This window comes from Antechinus flavipes, chromosome 3 (genome assembly GCF_016432865.1).
Source record: "Antechinus flavipes isolate AdamAnt ecotype Samford, QLD, Australia chromosome 3, AdamAnt_v2, whole genome shotgun sequence".
Classification (NCBI taxonomy): Eukaryota; Metazoa; Chordata; class Mammalia; order Dasyuromorphia; family Dasyuridae; genus Antechinus; species Antechinus flavipes.
In genome coordinates, this window is record NC_067400.1 from 523,932,453 (window position 1) to 523,955,414 (window position 22,962).

Consider the following 22,962-nt stretch of genomic DNA (forward strand, 5'->3'; position numbering starts at 1 on the left):
AGAACTATTCAATAAAATAAGGTCTTTTTCAGCAGCCCTCGGATGTCTCTGTTTCTGTCTCTCCCTTCCTCATCTCTATTTCTGTCCTTCTCCCTCTCCCTCCCTCCATCTCCTTTCTCTATCTCCCCACTATTGCCCACCCACCAACAGAGACATATACTCCCACATACCCCAAGCACTGAAGGGCTGCCATGAAGAAGCAGCATCGCTCTGTTCTGCAAGATCTAGCAGAGCTAGAGCTATGGCGGGGTGGGAGGTGGGATGGGGTGCTCAGCTGTAAAGGCAGATTTGGCTCAATAAAAGGATTAAAAACATCTTCATCATTACTGATGACCAAAGAGGGAATGGGATGTCTTATTAAATAGATGGAAAGCCTTTAATAGATACTAGATGACTGATTGCTGAAAAGATGGAGAAGAAATTCTTTCTCATTTCAGGTATTGTTTGGACTGGATGACTTGAAGATCTTGATGATTATTTTTGTGTATAACACAGCCACATACAAATGTACATATACATGCACAAAATCAGACAAATTTACGGTCACAGACACATCCAGAGCAAACACATACACACAGAGACATAAACAAATACATACAAAGACACAAAGAGATACGTAGACACACACAGGTAGACATATACAAACCCACATAAACATAACCATCGAGGTATGTGGGTCAATCCACCCACACTGACTTATATTAGCATGTCAGCATTTTCCCAAATGGTCCCAAATGGTATTCCTGGTGTTCCCAGGTTGCTATTTGGACAATCACTTGGTTAAACTTATTGACTTAGGAAAAAGCTCCTGCAGATGAAAAGGAGTGGGTGGAGAATGTCTGGCACCCATCACTGACATCAGGAATAGCATTCTCCCTGCTGAATCCTGGACTCTCAGAGCTCAGAGCACACCCAAGAACGCCAATAGCACTGAGGATGACAGGACTCGGCAAGCCCTCTCTGCCCTTGGATAGAAAAAAAGAAAAACCTAGCACCAACAAAACACCTCCAGAATGCTAGATAGATGACATGTTTATTGAAATTTTACCCATGTCCTAAACCACTAAATTCGGGAATACAAATCCACTCAAGAATACAGGATAGCTAGAAAAGGGGGGATGCGAGGGAAAAAGGGCAGAAGGGAGAAAAGGAGAAAGGAAAAAAGAAAGGAGGGAGGGAGTAGGAAAGAAGGGAGGAAAGGAGAAATGAAGAAAGGAAGGGAAAGGAGAGAAAAAAGAAGGAAGGAAGGGAGGGAGAGAGCAAGGAAGTATTTATGGGAAGTCACTGTACTAAGAGCTTTACAAATATGTGATTTGATTCCCACAACAACCCTTAAAAGTAAGTGCTGTAATTATACCTTTCTTATAAGTAAAGAAATTGGAGCTAATAAAGGTTAAGTGCCCTGCCTAAGCCAAACTTGAAGTCTTCCTGCCTCCAAACCCAGTGCTCTATCCACTGTGCCATCTAGCTGTCTTTAGTAAACAGTAGATGATAGATAGTGATAAATAAGTTGCCATAGCAGCTAATGTTGTTCATGGTACTAATTTACATTTTTAGGAGAATGATTTATTATTCCATCAGTTTAGAGATTTATCTCCATCTCATGCCTGACCATGACAGTAGAAACCTCCTAGAGAGGGAGGATTTGAATTCAAGTCTCCCAATCTCTAAATTCAAAACTCTATCCACTATGCTTTGTTGCCTCAAGAATTTACATTTGTACCTGATATTTATATAGCCCTTGATGGTTTTATAAAGTTTTCTCAGGTCAAGCTGCTTGGGTGGGTAATGGAAAATAAAGAAATTAAGACTTGCCTGATCAATGCAACTATAGTTCCAGAGGACTCACCCATCTATTGACATAGAGGAGATGGACTCATAGGACAAAATGAATCATATTTTCTCAATGTGGAAAATTCAGAAATGTGTTGATTATGCTTTTTTATGTTTTTTTAATTGGAATTGGAGAGATTAGAGGGAAAGAGGAAATAAGATTTCTAAATTGAAAATTTTATTTAATTTTAAAAAGTTGATTGCTTTAAGTAGTAGGCCAGTATTTAAAACTAGGTTGTCCAACTCAAATCTACGTCTTTTCCACACAGCCTTTCCATGTAGTGAGCATTTATTGCCATCAACATTTATGTTTTATTCCCCTATTAGACTGTAAGCTGCTTGAAGGTAAAGACCATGAGTTATATAAACTTTTTATCTCTCTCAGGTCCTCAACAAAATGTTCTTTTGTATAGAACTTAAAAAATAATGAATAGAGGGGAAAACAAGAAACTTAGGCTTAATGAAATGAATGGAATTACTCAAGATCCATAAACTGGTCAGTGATATAAGCAGAATTTGAATTCAGGTCAACTTCCAGTCCAATATTCTTTCTATCCTACCAAGCTGCTTGTAAATAAGACAGTTTTCCCCTTTGGAAACAAAGGGTTTGTCTGGACCATTGGTTCCCATTTAGTTTTACATGAACCCCTTGTTAGTTCACGATGATGGAGCAGGAACTTTGCACTAAAGATCCTTTAGCATTAAACAATTGCAGAATATTATGAAAAGTATATTAAATTATCTTAGGAGTTCATAGAACATTTTTTTGTTGTTGTTGATATGGAAAGAGGTCCAAAGGGGAAACAATGCTGAGAATCACTGGCCTAGATGATCCCTAACATTCCTTTTCCAAGTGTTATAATTCATAGTAAGATATGATAAGTGAGATTAGTGATTAAGAGAGGTAGAAGAAAACGCAGTAAGACTTCAGGGGGCCTGATCACGTCTAGCTGGTGGAAAATCAGGAGAGGCTTATGGAGGAAATATATTTGAGATGGACCTTGAAAGATGAGTAAGAATTACATAGATCTGGGAGAAGGTAGGTAGAAGCATTCCTAAGCCTAATCAAGGGTGCAATCTAGAGAAGAAGTTCATAGAGAAATATACAAGGGGAATGATGTGAGAGAAGGCCAGAGGGACAGATTAAAGCCAAATCACAAATGCACAATACTCTATAGGCCAGAGGTTCTCCAAGTGTGCTGCAGGTATCCCTGGGCATTTCCCCTTGTGAAGTCTGCAAGCACAAAACTATTTTCTTTTTTTTTTTTTTAAATAACTTTTTATTGATAGAACGCATGCCAGGGTAATTTTTACAGCATTATCCCTTGCATTCACTTCTGTTCCGATTTTTCCCCTCCCTCCCTCCATCCCTTCCCCCAGATGGCGAGCAGGCCTTTACATGTTGAATGGGTTACAGTATATCCTAGATACAATATATGTGTGCAGAACTGAACAGTTTTCTTGTTGCACAGGGAGAATTGGATTCAGAAGGTATAAATAATCCAGGAAGAAAAATAAAAATGCAAGTAGTTTATATTCATTTCCCAGTGTTCTTTCTCTGGGTGTAGCTGCTTCTGTCCATCTTTGATCAATTAAGGCTCTCTTTATCGAAGAGATCCACTTCTATCAGAATACATCCTCAAACAGTATCGTTGTTGAGGTATATAATGATCTCCTGGTTCTGCTCATTTCACTCAGCATCAGTTCATGTAAGTCTCGCCAGTCCTCTCTGTATTCATCCTGCTGGTCATTCCTTACAGAACAATAATATTCCATAACGTTCATATACCACAATTTACCCAGCCATTCTCCAATTGATGGGCATCCATTCATTTTCCAGCTCCTAGCCACTACAAACAGGGCTGCCACAAACATTTTAGCACATACAAGTCCCTTTCCCTTCTTTAGTATCTCTTTGGGGTATAAGCCCAGTAAACACTGCTGGATCAAAGGATATGCACAATTTGATAACTTTTTGAGCATAGTTCCAAATTGCTCTCCAGAATGGCTGGATGTGTGCACAATTCCACCAACAATGTATCAGTGTCCCTGTTTTCCCACATCCCCTCCAACATTCCGCATTATCTTTCCCTGTCATTCTAGCCAATCTGACAGGTGTGTAGGGGTATCTCAGAGTTGTCTTAATTTGTATTTCTCTGATTAATAATGATTTGGAGCATATTTTCATATGTCTATAAATAGAGCACAAAACTATTTTCACAATACTAAGACATTTAGATTTTTAATATGGAAATATTGGTAGGTATAATCCACATAAATGAAAACTCTTGAGGAGGAATGTCCTAAATAATTTTTAAGAGTATAAAAGAGTCCAGAAAGCTTGAGAACTACGGTTGTAAACAAAACATTGAAAATTTCTCAGCAGAAGAACAGGAGGTGGGCTTTGGGCCCATGACTGGGGTCCATGGCTGGAATGTTAAATTTCTCAAGAATAGGAAATATAGCTCTCGTTGCCTTTCAATCTCTGCACAAGGGCTAGGTATAGGACACACAACATGTGGTTTGGTTGGTTACTTGATGATGGATTTTCCCTGCCCAAAAGTGGTCATGGCCATTTTATTGTTGAATTATTTGAGTCGCGCCTGACTCATCGTGACCCTATTTAGGGTTTTCTTGGCAAAGATACTGGAATGATTTGCCATTTTGTTCTCCAGATCATTTTACAGATAAGGAAACTGAGGCAAACAAGATAAAATTACTTGCCCAGGGTCACAAAGCTAGTCAGTGCCTGAGGCCAGATTGCATTTAGGAAGCTAAGTCTTCCGGACTCCAGGCCTGGTATTATGTGTATTGTGCTGCATATAACTTGAAAGAAAACTGGAATTTTCTTCTCTGGGACTCAGTTTCCTCCCTCCATAAAATCAAGGATTTAGGTTGAATGCTCACTATGTTCTCTTCCAATTTTTAATAGTCTACAATCTAGAACATGGATTCTTGACTTCTTTTGTCCTTTATGGCAGTCGGGTAAAGCCTAGGGATCCTTTCTCAGAATGATATATGTATATTTATAAAGTGAAATATATAGGATTACAAAGGAAACTGATTATTCAGAAATGCAATTATCAGAATATTTTTGAAAAAACAAGCTTATGAGTTTCAGGTGGAAAGTCCTTGTAAAATCTAGCAGAACAGCCAGAAAGAAGCAAAAACAAACAGTTTTGAAGGTTACAGGTTGATCATATGCACTTAAAAAGAAAAGCAAGTGGTACTTAATGGAAATGTGTTTCATGTACAATCTTATTTTGTTCCTTTCTACTCTACTATCCATTCTATTCGGTGTTTAAATTTAGAATAGAAATAGAATTTAGGATAAAAATTTTAAAAATTTAAAAGTGTGTCACACACACACACACACACACACACACACACACACACGCATATTCTGGTATAAACTCTGATCTCCTATGATTTCTGAGTCAACTACTTTCTTGTCCTTGGTTGCCTGTTTTCCAAAACTAAGAAGATAGGGACTTTGGTCTCCATTGGCCTTTAAACCAATGTGGTGGTGGGGTGGAAAGAATCCTACAGTTCTCAGTTTTGCCATGAATTGGTTACAATTAGACCTCAAAAGGACCCTCAGAGTTAATCTAGTCCTGGTTCTATCTGAACATTAAAAGCATCCTCATGAAGTAAGAAATTTTTTCCCTTTTCTATCAGGATATCTTTTTATCTTCATGGTAATTTTTTTTCTCCTCTATTGGAGTATCTTATCTTCATAAACAGAGTTCAGGCAAATCTGTTGATCTGTCATCAGTCTTCACATTAGGTCTCAACTGCTAACTCTGCTGGCCAATGGGCAGGAGGCAAGGAAGCAGAACAGAGAAAGGGGAGGGGAACAGATAAAGGGGGAGGAAGAATAGAGAAGGAAGAGAAGAAGGAAGAAAAGGTGATGAGAACAGAAGGAAGCTGAGAGGAAACAAAAGAAAGGAAAGGAGAACTAGAGAACTGGGGAACAGAAAGGAGGAGAGAAGAACAAACAGGGAGAGGAATGGGGAACAAAGAGGTTGGATGGAGAAGATGGATGATGATAAAAGAAAGAAAATATAAGAGGAGGCAAAAAGGGTGGGAAAGAGGAAAAGTGGAGAGATTTTTCCAGGACTGAGTTGGCCAGGGCAGTACATAATGGAACATAATGTACCTGGCTATATCCTGGGACAGACCAGATCCTGAGTAGAAAATCTGGAGTCATTTAGGCTGGAGTGTAGACAGATCCCTATTGTTTGCCCAGTCACCAGGGAGGGGGAGGAGCTTGATTTTGTTTCCCAGCCTAACCCAGAACAGATATAGAAAAAAGATTTGAGGACCACCTAGTCCCTTTTTAGCCCAACTCTGCTATTTATTCCCCATATAGTAACTAATCATTTCCTCTTTGAGGTTTAATGGATGGGGGGGAGGGAAAGGGGGGAGGCAAGATGACCTCTAAGACCTCTCCCAGCTCTAAATCTCATGATTTTTGGTCAAGAGATGATATATATAATGATTCTGAAATCTCAAAAGGACCTTCAGTTAACTTAGTCCTGGTTCTACTAGAATAGACATCTCCATTAAAATGTCCCTATTCACTAATCACCTAGACTTGGCCCAAGAATTTTCAGTGATGGAGAACTCACTACCTCCCAAGGCAGCCTCATCTCCCTTTTGGACACCTTTCATCATTTGTGCAGCAGGGTCATGAAACATGTTCAGATTTGCCCACCCTCAATAAATCATAAAGAAAAATCTTGCAATGCTTCTCTGATTCCACTGACAGAGTGGGAGCTTTGGGGCTCTGTCCAGTTCCCTGTAACTCACTGCTGAACAAACTTGGTCACTGAATATGGTATAAAAGACTCCTAATGGTCTCTTACTCATCCCTCTCACCCTGTCAGCAGCAGGATGACAAGGGGATGGGCAGGGAAAAGGGATGACACTGTCCTTGGCTGTGGCTCTCCAGGAGGCAATATGCAACTCAAATGATGGGTCATAAAGACTAGGGGCCTTCTCTTCTCAGATGTCCTGGTAAACCCCAAGGATTTAGCAAGGGGGCACAATCAGGTGAGCTAATGCTTGGGTCTCTGGTAGCTTCCCTGCTGTTATGCTTGCTTTCTTTAAGTAGGGGGAACTTCATGAGTTTGAAAGGTTTGGAGGAGACCAAGTCTGGAGGTGGCAGCAGTCTCAGAGTCATTGTGGTCACACTTAAGCCTGATGAAGAAGGAAGAGGCCAATGGAAAGGAGATAGTCCCAGCTTGGCTGTTTCATCCAGACGATGCCAAAGGAAGCAAAATGTAAAAAACCTAATTAAAAGCCTTTCCAACTGTCTTAAGTCCTGATGAGGTTGAACTATCAGCGTCCTGACAGACTGTAATGGTAGTTATAAATGAGTCAATCCTGTTTCAATGGTTCTGTGTTTAGCGTTTCTTTCAATGTCAAAATAAACTACCTGTCTCATACCTGATTTATGTTTGTACACTGCGTACCTTTTACTTTTTTCAGAATTCCAATGCAACCTACAACTTTTAGCATCCTCCCCGAGATGACAGGGTGGAGGCTTCTTAGTGAGCCAATAAGTAGGGGTCCGATCCATCTAATTAGGACAGGGCTCTCCTAGTACAGAACTAGCTCCACACCCATGTAGCCTGATAAAGACAAGGAAGGATAGGTAGCTATAATAGGTAACATTTATATAGCACTTACTGTGCACCAGGCACTGTGTTATGTGCCTATTATTCCATTAGATCCATACAACATATATGGAAGGTAGATGCTATTATTATCTCCATTTCACAGATGAGGAAACTGAGGCAAATAGGATTAAGTGATTTATCTAGGATCATACCAGCTAATAAGAGTTTGAGACAGATCTGAATTTGAGTCTTCCCGACTCCATTCTTGGATACTTTATCTTTTGTGCCTCATAATTGCCCAGCCCCAAGCCAGATTAAAATGGTTTTTTTCCCCTTGTAACAAAAGCAAACTGTTTCTCCTACTAACTTCCCTCCTTCTCTCCTAGTTTTTCTCTCCCCAGGTAAGCAGAAAACTTAGTCCTTATTCCACAAGAAAGCTTTTCAAATACTTGAAGGCAGCTCCCAAGTCCCATTGCCTCAGTCCTCTCTTTTTCAGGCTAGACATCCCTCAGCTATTTAGCTCATTCTCATATGGTAGGACTTCCAAGTCCTTCACTACTTCCTCCTGTATGTTCTTTTCTAGATGTTTTGTCAACATTTTTCCTTAATTACAGCACCCAAAACTGAATACAATACCCTAGAAATCCTCAGATGAGGGTCTTGGTTGATGTTTCTCAATGTAGACTGATAGATACTAGCTTTTTTGGATGCCACATCATATTATTGGTTCATTCTGAGCTTGTAGTTCAAGAAAAACCCCAGATCTTTTTCAAACGAACAACTATGTAGAGACAACTTCTTCTTTTTATACTTGTGAAGCTAATGTCTTGAACAAAATTCAAAGATTTGCCTTTTTATTCTTCTCTGTCTCCTCTCCTCTGTTCTTCTCTCTCTCTTCTCCCCCTCCTTCTATTTGTTTGGCTCTATCATTTCAGTAGGGAACTAGTGAAAAATACTAAAGCATATTTCTTCTTAATAGATATAGCCTCACATTCTAATCTGTCAAAATCTTTTGGAATTGGGACTCCTGTCATCCATGTGCCAATTTTCTGCCTTTATTTTCAGTGTGACCTACGTAACATTGTCAAATACAATGTTTCCATTGTCAAATACTTGGTCAAGATCTAGGTAAACTCTATCTATAAAGCATTTTCTTAATTATTCCTTTCACCAAAGGAAATGAATTGCCCAAATATTCTGGTTCTCTTGGCGCCTGCTCCCTTTTCTTGAGGATCACTAACCATTCTGCTAATATGATGTTCTAAAATTTTGTCAGGAATTAAAGGCAAATTGAAGGACCACAAGTTTGCAATCTCTATCATCATTCATCATAATCTTCTTTCTCCTCCTCTTCTCCTCCCATTTGTCCTTTTCTAGTCCTAGGGACATTTCTTCCACTCTTCAATATGTGTTCAAGGACTACTGAACATGTCCTAATAATTGTGGCTGATTTCTTTTAGGACTTTGAAGTGTAGTTAATCTAGTCCAGTGACTTGAACTCAACTTAAATGTTCTTTTAGTCTTTGAATATAATTTTATTTATCTTAGATAAATACAATCTTGTATAGAATCATTCTTTACTTTCATACTCAGTCTCCATTACCTGCCCCAGTTTCCATTCTCTTTTAAAAAACCTAAGCTGGTCAGTGAGTTCCTAGTGTACAATCTTTTTTCTCTTTAAACAATTTCTCCCTTTCCCTTGTCAGATTAATTTCATTTGTGTTTTCAGAACTGGACTCCCAAGTGCTTCCTATTTCTGGATTCCTTCTCTCATTTAATTTTAGGTCAAGGGGTCTTAATTCTCATTTTATGCTCTCAAAATCTAGGGTACATGATAGACTATGTTTGGATTTTCTTTCCTCCTCTATTATAAATTCTAAGAAGGAGTAGTTATTCCTATTACACACAAACTTCCCATCATATTTAATTTGGCAAACCAGTTTCTTCCTTCTTATTAGTGAGATTCAATTCCAGAACTGTCATATATTATTTTTATAGGAGTTCCCCCAAAGCTATTCCTAACATGTAGCTCAAAAAAACAGGAACACATTTGGGTTGGTAGAGGAGACAATGACCCCACCCACTCATAGATATAGGGAGAATGGAGCTTTAGGGTTGGAAAACTAGGGCACTTTTATCCAGAGCCATTTGGTGTTTACTGGGCCAATAACTATTTCATGGGTTATAGTTTAGCCTTCAGAAATAACTGGAATGTTCATCATAAAGCAGAGTGTGATATCTAGTGAAGATATCGAAGTCCCCAGAATCCAAAGGAAAGGCTGAACTTCAGTATCTTAGCTACCTGGGAATGGTAGAGAATCTGGTTCCTGAGATTGAGAATCTCCTTTGGAAGAGATAAAAAGCCACAACAGGGAGTAAGAAAGGAGAAATGGAGAACAAGTTATTAGTCCCTGGCAAGGAAAGATTTTCTGTCTTTTTAAAGTAGCTGTTTGGCATTCAAAACCCCTCCTAATCCTGTCTTACCTTTCCAGTTTTATCTTACTTCCTCACACCTACTCCATTAACTCCTATCTGCAAGCAACTATTTCTAGTTCTTCTCCTCCTGATCTTACTGCCTTATTCTTAGATCATCTCCAATTTATCCTGAAATATGTGTTGTTTGTACATATCTGTTTACATGTTGTCTCCTACATTAGATTGTGAGGGCAGGGACTATTTTGCTTTTCTTTTATATCTCTAGTACTTTTCAAAGTGACTTGCCACATAACCAGGTGCTTAATACTTATTCACTTGAATGCCATCTCATTAAATGCCTATGGCTGACTTGAAGAACCTTGAACTGAGATAACTAACTATTCCTTGGGAGACCTGTCCAGTGAGCTGGGAATAGAAGGGCAACAACCCTAGTACAAGAAGAAAATACCATTAAGATAAACTACCAATTTATTAGCTCCTCTATTTGGGGATTTTTTAGTGAGGCAATCAGGGTAAGTGTTTGAAGCTGGATTTGAACTCTGGTCCTCCTGATTCCAAGGCTGATAAGCTATCCACTTTGCAAACTAGCTGCCCAACCTAATCTGCTTTTGGTAGAAAGAGAGCACACTTTAAAAAATATTCATATAATTGAGGTTTCACGTCTTACCTCTGTCTGGGGCTTGTGTTCTATTTCCTGACCTCCATTTCTTCCTTTTCTCTAATAGTATACTCTTATGACATTCTTCCCTTTGTTTCATCCTTTATTTATGTTCAAAGCACTTTGTCATATTTCTCTTTTCTGATACAAGACTGAGATGAGCTTTCCATAGCATTTTTTTAGTCCTGGATATCCTATCCACTAAGTTTCATGATATCAAATTTGCCATCTTGTGTTATATGCTCTCTAGTTCACTTTATTATCCATATTCTGGATTTTGGTGTGTAGGCAACTAAGGTCATGAGTTGTATTGCTGGCCTCTGTCCAATTCAAGGGCTGTGTCTCTTGTGAATTACTGATCTTTTCTCTAATTGTCCTTCACCAAAGTTATCAAGGTTGACAGACATACTATATTGCTGAGATTTGCTAATTTTTTTTCTTTTTATAAGGAATGGTTCCCTAAGAAGAGAGGGAATAAGAGACATAACTGGGAAATGCAGTAAAGAGTACTGGAAAGAGTACTGGACCTATAGTCCGAAGACCTAGGTCCTCATTCTAATTCTGGTGCTTCCTATGTTGAATGATCATGAATATTCATCTCTCTTCCAGGACCTTAAGTCTTCTCATTTAAAAAAAAAAATGATTTCCAAGGATCCTTACAGCTCAGATACAATGGTATCATGATCCATGGAATAATACCTGCAATATCTACCTACCGGAGCTGTTGTGATTATCAAATGAGGGGATGTCTCAAAAGCATTTTGTTATCCTAAACTACTATATAAATGATTCTATATTTGCATACCTTTGAGTTCAGAGAGCATGGACAAGATGCAATTTTTTAATGTGGCCACAAGATGGCAGAGAGAAATAGGTCTCTATAGTCATGGAAGCTGAAATCTCTGCCAACTGAGAGCAGGTGTTTGGCCCTTGCCCTGGGAACTTTTCCCCAGACAGCCAGAGGTTCCGAGTTCCACCCAGGCAAGGAGACCTCAGTTCCTAGTCCCTCCCTGCAATCTCCTGTTCCCATCAGCTCTTGCCCCAAGGAAAGTTTTGCAAAAGTCTTAATTGCCCATCCCACCTCTAACTTCTGAGCAAAAAGAAAACAGTCTGGAAAATTCAAAATTCCCTCAGACTTTCAATAATGGAGAATTTTTTTTTGACATCCTCTGCAGAGAGGCTGGCAGGAGGCAATAACAGAGAAATATTTTTCCAGAGCCTCCTTTTCTTTTTTTTTTTTTTTATTCCATCCACCAGATCCTCTTTCCCAGGGCTGCTTAACTAGTGTCCTGCTCCCTCAGTTTCTTTCTCCAAAGTGTGAGGATGATGGATTAGATGTCTCTTAGGGATCTCCCAGATCTTACATTCAATGTTCTAAAGGACTCTTTCTGCTTTAGTGTTCTATGTTCTATGTTCTAAGGCTCTTTCCAGCTCTAGCATTATATGGCCCTATGCTTGAAGGTCCTGTCCATCTTGGACAGTCCAAGTTTGTGTGAGTTCACCTAGAAATTAAAGGGGCCTCTGGAAATATTGCCTTATCCTAAAGGCCTACAGTTGATGCCTTCCAAGCAATAGTTCCCCTTTACATCCATCTATCAAACTGAGAATTGACTCATTTTTTTGAAATGTGGACCTCACATTTCAGAATTATTTGGACACATGCAGGATAACTCTGCTACAAGACTGATAATTCCATTAATGGAGACACCAAATCTTGTTTCTCTATCCCCACAAGGAGCCCTGAACAAGCTTGCTATAGCACTTGAGCAGAATTCCACCAACCTTTATTAAGTTCAAGGCCTTGTATTAAGTGTTGCTGATGCAATATGAAATGAAACACAGACTGAAGAAATCACCAACTCAAATAACTATGATATAAGGGAAGGGAACAGAAAAAGGAATAACTGTTTCTATAGTGTCTACTATGTGCTGGGTCCTATGCTAAGTGCATTTTACAAATAAATATGCTCTCATTTGATTCTCACAACAACTCTCTGAGGTAGATGTTATTAATACCCCCTTTTTACTGATGAGGAAACTGAGGCAAACACAGTTAAGGGATCTGCCCAGGGTTACAGAACGAGAAAGTCACATTCGAACTCAGGCCTTCCTGACTCCATGCCCAGTGCTCTACTCATTCTGCTCCAAGCTCTCTCCCATTAAAAAAAAAAAAAAAAAAAAAAAAGGCAATTAGTCCCTGAAGGCAGATTAGAACTTAGGGCTTCCTGACTATCTACCTCTGTAGAAAGAACAAAGGAGAGGCTTTGGAAAGCTCTATGGAAAATCTAAAAAGGGAAATTGTCATGAAGGATTGGAGAATGGTGCTAGAACTTGAAAATCAGTCTCGCAAAAGAGAGACTGAGTTTGGGGGCGGGGGTGAGGATGAGGCGGGAAAGATATTCTACGAATGGAGGAGGGGATAAACAAAGATAAGCAAGGATAAAATCAGAAGTAGACTTATTAAATGGCTAATCATCCTTTTCACCCTTTGGGTCTTTCCATAAGACAGTCCCAGACTGTCCAATCCAATAAGTATTAATTGAGTGCTTATCATAGTTCTAGTAATCCTTGGTGTGATCATTTCCTTCTGGTATTATGTAAAATGCTGTCCAATTCACACTCAGCTTCTTGCTGCTGCCCACAAATGCACACTGAACCTCACAGGATGCAACCTGAAGTATCCTTCTCACAGGGATGAACAAATCATGAGATTATATAGTTTCAAGCAATAAGGGATTGTGAGAAGTGATTGATAATCTCTTATTTTATAAAAGAAGGAACTGAGAATCAGAGAAAATCAATGACTGCCAATGACTCCTACTTATTGTTAAGGAGTCCTCTAGACTTGTTCTTTTGAATAATTATATTTTCCAGAAACATTGGACCCAGAGTATGCAAGAGACCCTGAACATGACACAAAGACAAAGAATTTAAACTTAGTTCCAATTCCCAAATCCACTCTACTTTCCACTATTATCATACTACTTTTAGTATCAATAGTACAAACATAAAACAAACAAGGAATAAGTGCAAGATCTTATGCTTGGGTTAAAAAGGGATTATATATTATTATTCTGTAAGAAATGACCAGCAGGATGAATACAGAGAGTATTGGTGAGACTTACATGAACTGATGCTAAGTGAAATGAGCAGAACCAGGAGATCATTATATACCTCAACAATGTACTGTTTGAGGATGTATTCTGATGGAAGTGGATCTCTTCGATAAAGAGAGCTAATTCAGTTTCAATTGATCAAGGATGGACAGAAGCAGCTACACCCGAAGAAAGAACACTGAGAAATGAATATAAACTGCTTGCATTTTTGTTTTTCTTCCTGGGTTATTTCTACCTTCTGAATCCAATTCTCCCTGTGCAACAAGAAAACTGTTCGGTTCTGCACACATATATTGTATCTAGGATATACTATAACCTATTTAACATGTAAAGGACTGCTTGCCATCTAGGGGAGGGGGTGGAAGGAGGGAGGAGAAAAAAATCAGAACAGAAGTGAGTGCAAGGGATAATGCTGTAAAAAATTACCCTGGCATGGGTTCTGTCAATAAAAAGTTATTTTAAAAATAAAAATAAATAAAAATAAAATTACAGTAGGCAGCAGGTTTAACAAAGGTATAAATGGCATCAGAGAAAGCGAAGTTTCTGGGAATTGTGTGTTTCTGAATCTGAAAGAAAGTGAATATCTTCATGTGTGTGTTTCTGATCACTTTTGAGAAAGGAAACCTAATTCTGTTTGTGCTTTCTGAACACTAAGGTTTCCCTCCTCCCAAGCTCCACTTACCTTGTATTCTCTGCTCTTCGGCTTATGCATTGGTGCAGAAAGAGATAGTCCTGGGGGGCACTGGTGGACAAGGTGGTCTGCGTGTGGTTTGCTGGGGCTTCAAAAGTGAACAAAGTTGGCTGGCTGGAATGCGAGGGGGCCGAGGATTTGCGCTCTCGAAGCAGGTGTGGGTTGGAGCTGTTGAGTTCTGCTGGGGAGGAGCGGGGACCATGACCAACAGAGGGAAGATTTCTCAGAGAGTCTGTGTAAGAGGAAAACACATGCATACATGTTTCAAAATATGTAAATATGAATATGTTACATACATGTTACAAAATATATGTTTCTGAGCAAATATGTAATAGGTTCAGTCCAATTCAATCAGATTAACAAATACCTTTTGAGATACTGGAGTAGGTGCTCTAGCACAGATCGTACTGATAATAGCTCTCATTTCTAAATTACCTTATCCTTTATAAGACCACTTTACTCACAACAAACCTAATGAGGCCAGTCAATCAAAAAACATTTATTAAGCTCCTACTATGTTCCTGAGGAAGTGTGAGTTTCAGGGTTGATACAATGTTGCAGGATGATGTGAATATGGGAGAACATGATACTATTTAGAGGAATACAGTCTGATTACAAATAGATATAGACAGACAAATGAAAAAGAGATAGATGTATATATGTATGTGTATATATATTTTTGTTTGTTCAGTTGTGTTCAACTCTTCATACTCCTATGGACCATATTGTCTATGGGGTTTTCTTGGTGAGGTTACGGCAGGGCTTTGCCATTTCCTTTTTATTAGATTAAGGTGGGTTAAGTGATTTGCCTAGGATCACACAGCTAATAAATATCTGAGGTTGAATTTGAACCCAGTCTTTTTGATTTCAATCCCAACTCAGAGCCATTTAGTTGCCCCAGATACACACACTCACACACACATTTACACATATATAAATAAAAGAATAAAGAGATAAATAGCTATGTAGCTATAAATGAAAAATCATTATTAACCCATTTCACAGATAAAGAACCTAAATTTCATGAAAATGAAGTAACTTGACCACCATAGTCCCAGAGCTATTGTCCAAAACCACAATTTGAACCCAGATCCCTGTTGACATGATACTGCTTTCAATACCATCAGAGGATGGGAAGGTCTTTATTTTCCCAATGGCAGTAGGGAGAGCTTTGGGCCAATTCCAACTGTTAGGAAGCTTAAACCTATGTTTCTTTCTTCATCTCCCATCTAGTTCTGAACACTAAACTGAACAAACTAAACAGTGGTTATCTGTCACTGAAGAACCAACCTATAGAGGAATATTACCAGTTGATTTTTTTTTTTTGGGGGGGGGGAGGGCGGTGCTACAGGCTATGGTATAATGGTTCATAAAGGCTATTCTTACTATGGGAAGGGTTGTAGACTGTAAGAATGAAGGGGGTACTCCTATCAAGGATCTCTGTTGTCCTTAAAGTAGTACTGACGCATAATGAGGTATGATTTAATGTAGAAAGACTTGAGAAGCTAGATCAACACTATAAATAACTAATCACAATTCAAGAGACTTGATAATAAAGCATGCTACCACCTCCTGACATAGGTGATGGACTCAAGGTGCAGAATGAAAAAAAACTGCAGACAAGGCCACCATAGGATTCTGTTTTTACTAAGGTTTGATTTTTCTTTTCTTTTCTTTTCTTTTTCAATCAGGGAAAATGGAGGTGGCAGAGAATAAATGCTTACTTTTGTTTTTTAATATTTTTAAAAAGAGGATTCTTTTTCACTGTTTACTGTGCTAGTAGTAGAAATTTTGGTACCAGGATGAAAATAATCATTACTGTTAACAACAAAAATTCATATTTGTATAGATTTTTGCAGTTTACAAAACACCTTCCTAGACTCATTTTAGGAAGAAGAGGAGAAGAAGGGGAACAATGAGGATAGTTTCACACCTATTTTACAAATAAAGAAATGGAAACAGAGGAATTTACTGAAGAATCTATAGCCCTGTCCTTAAGGAAAGATGTAAATTCCAGGGGCAGCTGTGAACATACAGATTTTCTAATATCCTTTGTCAGGTGAATGGGAAAGGGAGAGGGTATTACAGGAGGGAAAGAGGAAGGGAAGGAGGGAAGGAGGGAAGGCATTTTATCCCTTTTGAAATTTACTAGCTCTGTTTCCCTGGAGAAGCCATTCAATCTCCTTACATCTATTTCCTCATCTGTAAAATGGGTATATTAATACTCATATGAGAACTGATCTCATAAGACTGTTGAGAGGTTTTGCTGCAATAATGTATATTTAAAATATAAAACTATTTATTATTGTCATCTTTCTTCATAGTTTTTGATAGATGTCCTATAGAAATGGCCCTGGGAAAGGATGGTTAAGATACCTGCCTGCTTTTTGAATTTTTTTTTCCTGACACAATGTGTGAATTTTTTTTGTTTAACTATGCATATTTGATGTAGGAAATTCTTTTTTCCCCAATGTATTGGGGGGAGGGATGGTATGGGAGGAGGTTAAGCAGAAGGGAGAGAAAATAAATAATCATCAATTGACAAAAAACTAAGGACTGAGTAAAAAATTATCTTTTTTTCAGGTTTACAGTGAAAGTGTGTTTGGGATGGCACCAGCTGCAGATAAGATGATGGGAACGATGCAAATCTCATCCTGTTCCTGTATGATTTCTTCTACTCTATTTGGTTTAGCAAGATCTATTTTAAATATTGTCCTTAAATTTTTATGGATCAATGTTCTATCCAGACAACTGTGGACAACAGCCCTATCTATCATTGCACTCCTGTACTGGTACAGTATTTTGACTGAATTCTCAAGGATACTCTGAGGTCCAAATCTGTAGTTGGGCAGCTTGATCTCCTAGTTTTTACTCTTTCTTTTCATAATATGCATTGATAACTAAGTGATTTTTAAGGATGGACCTTTTATAACTGGTGTTAAATGATCTAATGCTGAATTGTCATCAGAGGCAGCTAGATGGCGCAGTGGATAAAGCTTTGGATTCAGAATCTGGAAGATCTGCTTTTGATTTGGGACCCACACATTTACTACTAGCAAGGTGCCCCAGGCAAGGGACTTAAGCTCTCTCAGTCTCAGTTTCCCTCATCTGTAAGACAGAAATAATACCATCTGTCTCACAGGATGTGGTGAAAAAATGATTACATGTTAAGATGCAATACAAATGCTAACTAAAAAAAAAAAAAAAAAAAGAACTTTTTGATAATAATCTCCATGATTCAGCCATTTGTTTGATGCTTTTTTGTCAAAATATTGCTAGCTGAATTTTCATGCATATCTCCCAGGCCTTTTAATTCCAATTTTAGACCTTATTCACTTTAGGCCCATATTCATAATTAAATAATGTGAAGTTACATTTGACAAATGCAGTGGCAGGGAGATATCCTAAGCAATTACTACTGTGCTACTTTGGGAAATATTCTAGATGCTATTTGTTCTAAAAGTATTTCTCTAAGTTTTAAATCTATTTATATACTATTAATTTTTACTATACATAAATTATATTTAATATAATATTAAACTGCTACTATGACGTGAATAATATATTAATTATTTGCCATTCCATCAGTCACTTTACTGTCATATTTCTTTGGAGTTTTCTTGACAGATATTGGAGTGATTTTCCATTTCCTTCTCCAGTTCATTTTTACCGATGAGGAAACTGAAGCAAAAGAATTAAGTGACTTGGCCAGGGCCACACAATTAATTTGAGGCCAGATTTGAACTCAGTAAGTGAAGCTTTGTAACTCAAGGCCTGGCACTCTATCTGTAGTACCACCTAGCTGCTCCCTATAAATGATTAAATATTATTAAACAAATACACATTAATATTGATGTCCTATTAATTAAATTTGATTTATATTCTTGTAAAACATCTATTAATCTTACTTCTTCCATTTTGACAAAAAAGCACTAATCTTTATATAGCTGCCTTAGGATCATAGGCCCTATGTTCTGTTCATATTGTATAAGTTTTTGTTATAAAACTTTCCAGATCTGTTATGGCTCATTTTATCATTTCAAAAGTTTAAATTAAGACTAGTATTTCATAGGTGTTGATTACTTTAAATTTCAGGATGCTAAAAAGTCGCAATGTTCAGAGCCACAGCTTCCCTCTTGATATGTCTTGCCTGGAAGATGACCATCCTATTTCTATACAATAATGGTTCAAACTGATCTTTTGGATTCAAATTCAAATATTTCTGCCTCTCTCTCTTCTTCATGTATGTTAAGAATTTTACACTGGCTGAGTCCAATGATATTTTGATATCATTGAGGAAAAGATTCCATGAGATTAAGAAACTGATTAATATGATTTTTAGTGGATCTAAATAAATTGGTGTTACCCATTGACATCAAGTGATCAATAGGTTGTTTTAGTTTTCACTTAATAACTGGAAACATGATAATGGAGTTAAAGCTGGGTAGATTATAAGGGACTTAAAAAGTGTCTCTTTGAGAGATGTCAGATTTTCTAACAATTGTTCATGACATTATGCTGTTGACGTGTTTTAAATTGAAAACAGTTTTCCATGTGAACAACAAATACTCTAATATTTTCACTGTAGTTCTATCTTATACATTAGAATTAAATGAATAAACCATCAATGAAGCACTCTGTCAAAAGCTTTGGAATAACAAATTCAGGGATAATTATTATTTATCTCATTCTTTTTTTATGGATAGATAGAACTGATTTCAAGACAAGTCATCATTTTCTTTATTATTTTATATTTGATTTTCTAGGGATAGTTTATCATTATTATTGTTATTAAGAAGCAGAATCACGTCTCTGGAGGTTTCCTAAAATTCTGGAAGGGCTACCCCATTGACTCCCCCACATCTATGCTGACTGAGGGGACATTCCTCTCCATTGTACACTCGTTGCCAATTTGTGCCAGATACCGAGCAGCCTGTTATAATACTAATAGGATATGATGATACGGTGGCTATGGTTTTGATATGTTATATGAAAAGGCAATATACAAAGGGCAACACAGAGTTCTAGGAAGAACAGTTTGGGCTCAGTGGAATGGGAAAGCAGGACTAGATATTCTTCACAATTTCTTCCAAGGCCAAGATTCAAACTTAGTCACGTTGAACTCTTTAAAATCCATCATAACTTTTTTTTTTCAGTGAAAAAAACAACTTTATTAAAGTAACTTACTCTTTTTTTTTTTTTTTTCATCATAACTTTTGGAAAAGTAACATGTTCTACTTTTTTCCAGGGATGATCTGGCCTGAATATAGTACAGTGTGATAGGAGTGTTGGATTTGGCACCAGAATACTCAAGTTTAATTCCCCCTCAGTTTCCTCATCTGTAAAAATAAGCTGGACAATGAGATGGCCAACCATTCCAGTATATTTGCCAAGAAAATCTCAAATGGGGTCATAAGAGATGGACACAACTGGAACAACTGAGCAACAACAGCAACAACAAAATCTACACATGCTATTACTATGATTATTATAAAGCAGGGATACTGGGGATCAAACCCTCCAAAACTTGGGTTAATTTCTCTCCTATTTATCTACTTTGGTGGACAGAGTAGCTGGACTCAACACATAGGAAGAGTCCACAGGTCCCTGAGGGAAGACACGGCCTCTCTAACCAATGACTGCATTGATTTTCAGGATGAATTCCCATCACACTTTCCTCAGTGACCTGGACACAAAGAGCATTAATGAGACTGAATCTGGGCTCAGTTACTCCATTAGTAAGTGCAAGATGAACTCCCTAATAGCTGGTGAGAGATGCTCTTTGTGGGAGTACTAGCCAGGGAGTGGGGGAGTAGGGGAGGAACATTCTGCTGACGCACCCCCATCTCCAGATAAAATAGAGGCTATTCTGTCTCTTTTATTGGGACTTTCTCCTCCTATTTACTATCTCTCTGACCATGGCTATCCACCCCCCCAAGGCTCTGTCCTAGACCTCATTTATTTATATATTTTTTTGAATTAGGTGAAAAAGGACATTCTTTTCTCAAATGATTTCTACCTTTAATGGATATTGCCTCAGTCAAACCGAAATCTATAGAAGACCTTAGCTTAAAAAAGTCAAGGTTTCCAATTTCATCCATGGCCATCTCCAGAAGTTCTGATCTATATCTGGCTACTGGACTCAGATAGTTCTTGGGGAGAAAGTGAGGCAGGTGACCTTGCACAGCCCTCCCTCATTTAAATTCATTTCACTTGCATGTCATGGCGTCACCTCCCTGATGTCAAGGTCTTCTTCGAGAACAGAGGACAAACAATAATTTCTCTCTCTACACTGTGTTCCTTGGTGCTCTCAACCCTTCCTAAGGGTTCAATGATTACCTCTATGTCTAGGAGTCCTTATTCATAAATGTCCCAAAAGTCTGAGTGCAGTTTTTAGCTTTAGTCACTTAAACATACTATATGTATAAACTTAATCTGTCTCTTGCACCCCAGTGCATCACATCAAGTCACAACCCCAAATGCCTCAAAAAAATACTGTATATTTCTACAAATGGGTCATTCTAGACATCTGTTTCAGGTCAGGAAGACCTGAATTCAAATCTGGTCTCAGATACTCACTTAATCTCTGGACTTCAGTTTCCTCAACTGTATAATAGGAATAATAATAGCAGGTAGCTAACAAGGGTGTGGTAAGGACTAAATGAGATATTTGTAAAGTGCTTAGTACAGTACTTGGCACATGTAGTAGGTGCTTAATAAATGCTTTTTTCTTTCCTTCCTTAGTTAATTGCTAGAAGTGACCTCAGAATGCAGAATACCAGAATCAGAAGAAACCTTAGAGAACATTTAGTTTAATTCCATCAATTTACAAAGAGACACAAAGGGACAGTGATTTTCTGGGCCCCGCGTGAAGTGAAAACATAGGGAACAAAACTCAAGTGTCACTTCCATTTCACACTGTATTTAAAGCAAGGCTGGCTCTCTCTGGATTTGAAAGGAGTTGGGAATATCCCCCAAAAATCCCAACCCTGTTTCCCACTGAGGCCTAAAATTCAATTCAACTAAAATGTATTAAGCATCTATTATATCTGATGTACTATGCTCAGTGCTGATGATGCAAAGATTAAAAGCATTTCCTGCTCTCAAGGAGTTTATAGTCCAAAATAGAAAATGGTGTGAGCAGAGAACTAATACACAAGATGGAATGTGTCAAGGATAAAAGACAGATGAATCTGAAGTATACTAGGAAATTGTGTGTGTGTGTGTGAATATTAGAGATACAAGATTCAGCTGGGAGGGAGAGGGAATTGGCAAAGTTTTGTGGAAGAAGGGATGTGCAGGGTGAAAAAAACAAAAACCCCCAACAGGCAGAGATGAGAAGGAAGTACTTCCCATATTCCAAGCTCAGAAGGCCTAAATAAATGAAAACAGATGAAGGTAACACAGATGAATAAGAATTAGGAAGTAGATCTTAGAACTATCAATGGTGGCCTTTTTGAATGACTTTCTCTTCTCTCTAGGTTTTTGGAACAGTCCTTTCCTGGTTCTCCTCTCACTTATCTGAGCACTTCTCAGTGTCCTTTGATGGATCATTCTCATCCCCTTTAACTGTGGTTGTCCCTCAGGGTCTGTCTTGGATCCTCTTCTCCCTATACACAATTTCACTTGATGATCTCATCAGCTCCCATGGAGCATCAAAACTTATGAATCTCAGATCCATTTATCCAGCCCTAACCTCTCTCTAGAACACCAGTCTCCCATCTCCAACTGGATATCCATATACATCCTAAATTGCAAATTTCCAAAAAGAAATTCATCATCCTTCCTCCCCAGTTCCCAACTTTGTGATCATTGTTGAGGGTACCACCATTCTCCAAGTCACTCAAGGTTGGTGACCTATGTCATCCTTGACTCCTCACTCTCTCTCATCCCCCATCTCCCAATCTCCCCCAATCTGTTGCCAAGTCCTTCTGTTTCTATCTTCATAACATCTCTTGTAGATTTCCTTTCTCTTCTGACACCTTGGTACAGGCCCTCATTATTGTCCCATGCTTGGATGAGCGCAGACATATAGGGTCTCCCTGTCTCTAGCTTCTCCCACCTCCAGACCACATTCCCCTCTGTTATCAACGTGATCTTCCATCGCCCCTCTACTCAACAAACTCCAGGGGTTCCCTATCAACTCTGGGATTAAGAGGAAGATCCTCTATTTGACTTTTGAAGTCTTTTAGAATCTGGTCTCTTCCTAATCTTTTTATAACTCACTCCATTTCTCAAATTTTATGACCCAGTAACACTGACCTTGGTGCTATTGACAACACAAGATCCTCCATCTCCTAACTCCAGGAATTTCCCAGGAATCCCAAATCTGGAATGCTCTTCCTCTTCATCTCCTGGCTTCCTTCAAGTCCCAGCAAAAATCTCACCATCCAGGGGAAGCTTTTGCTAGTACCTCTCAATGCAAGCATCTTCCCTCTTGAAATTATTTCCAATTTACCCTGTATTTATCTTATTGACATATAAAAGTTTGCATGCTGTTGCCCCTTGAGAGCAAAATTTGTCTTTTGTTTTACTTGCAAGGAGGGAAGGAGGGATAGAAAAAAGCACCTACTATGGCCCAGGCACTTTGTTAAGCACTTTACC

General features: G+C 38.4%; 1 protein-coding gene across 1 annotated transcript in view; it reads right to left on the reverse strand.

Moving 5' to 3' along the window:
* The window catches only part of GAB2 (GRB2 associated binding protein 2), a 252,651-nt gene that overhangs the window by 12,871 nt on the left and 216,818 nt on the right, over positions 1-22,962 (reverse strand). Inside the window, 1 exon segment of the mRNA XM_051987210.1 lies at positions 14,350-14,590. Coding sequence (XP_051843170.1) covers positions 14,350-14,590 — 241 coding nt within the window.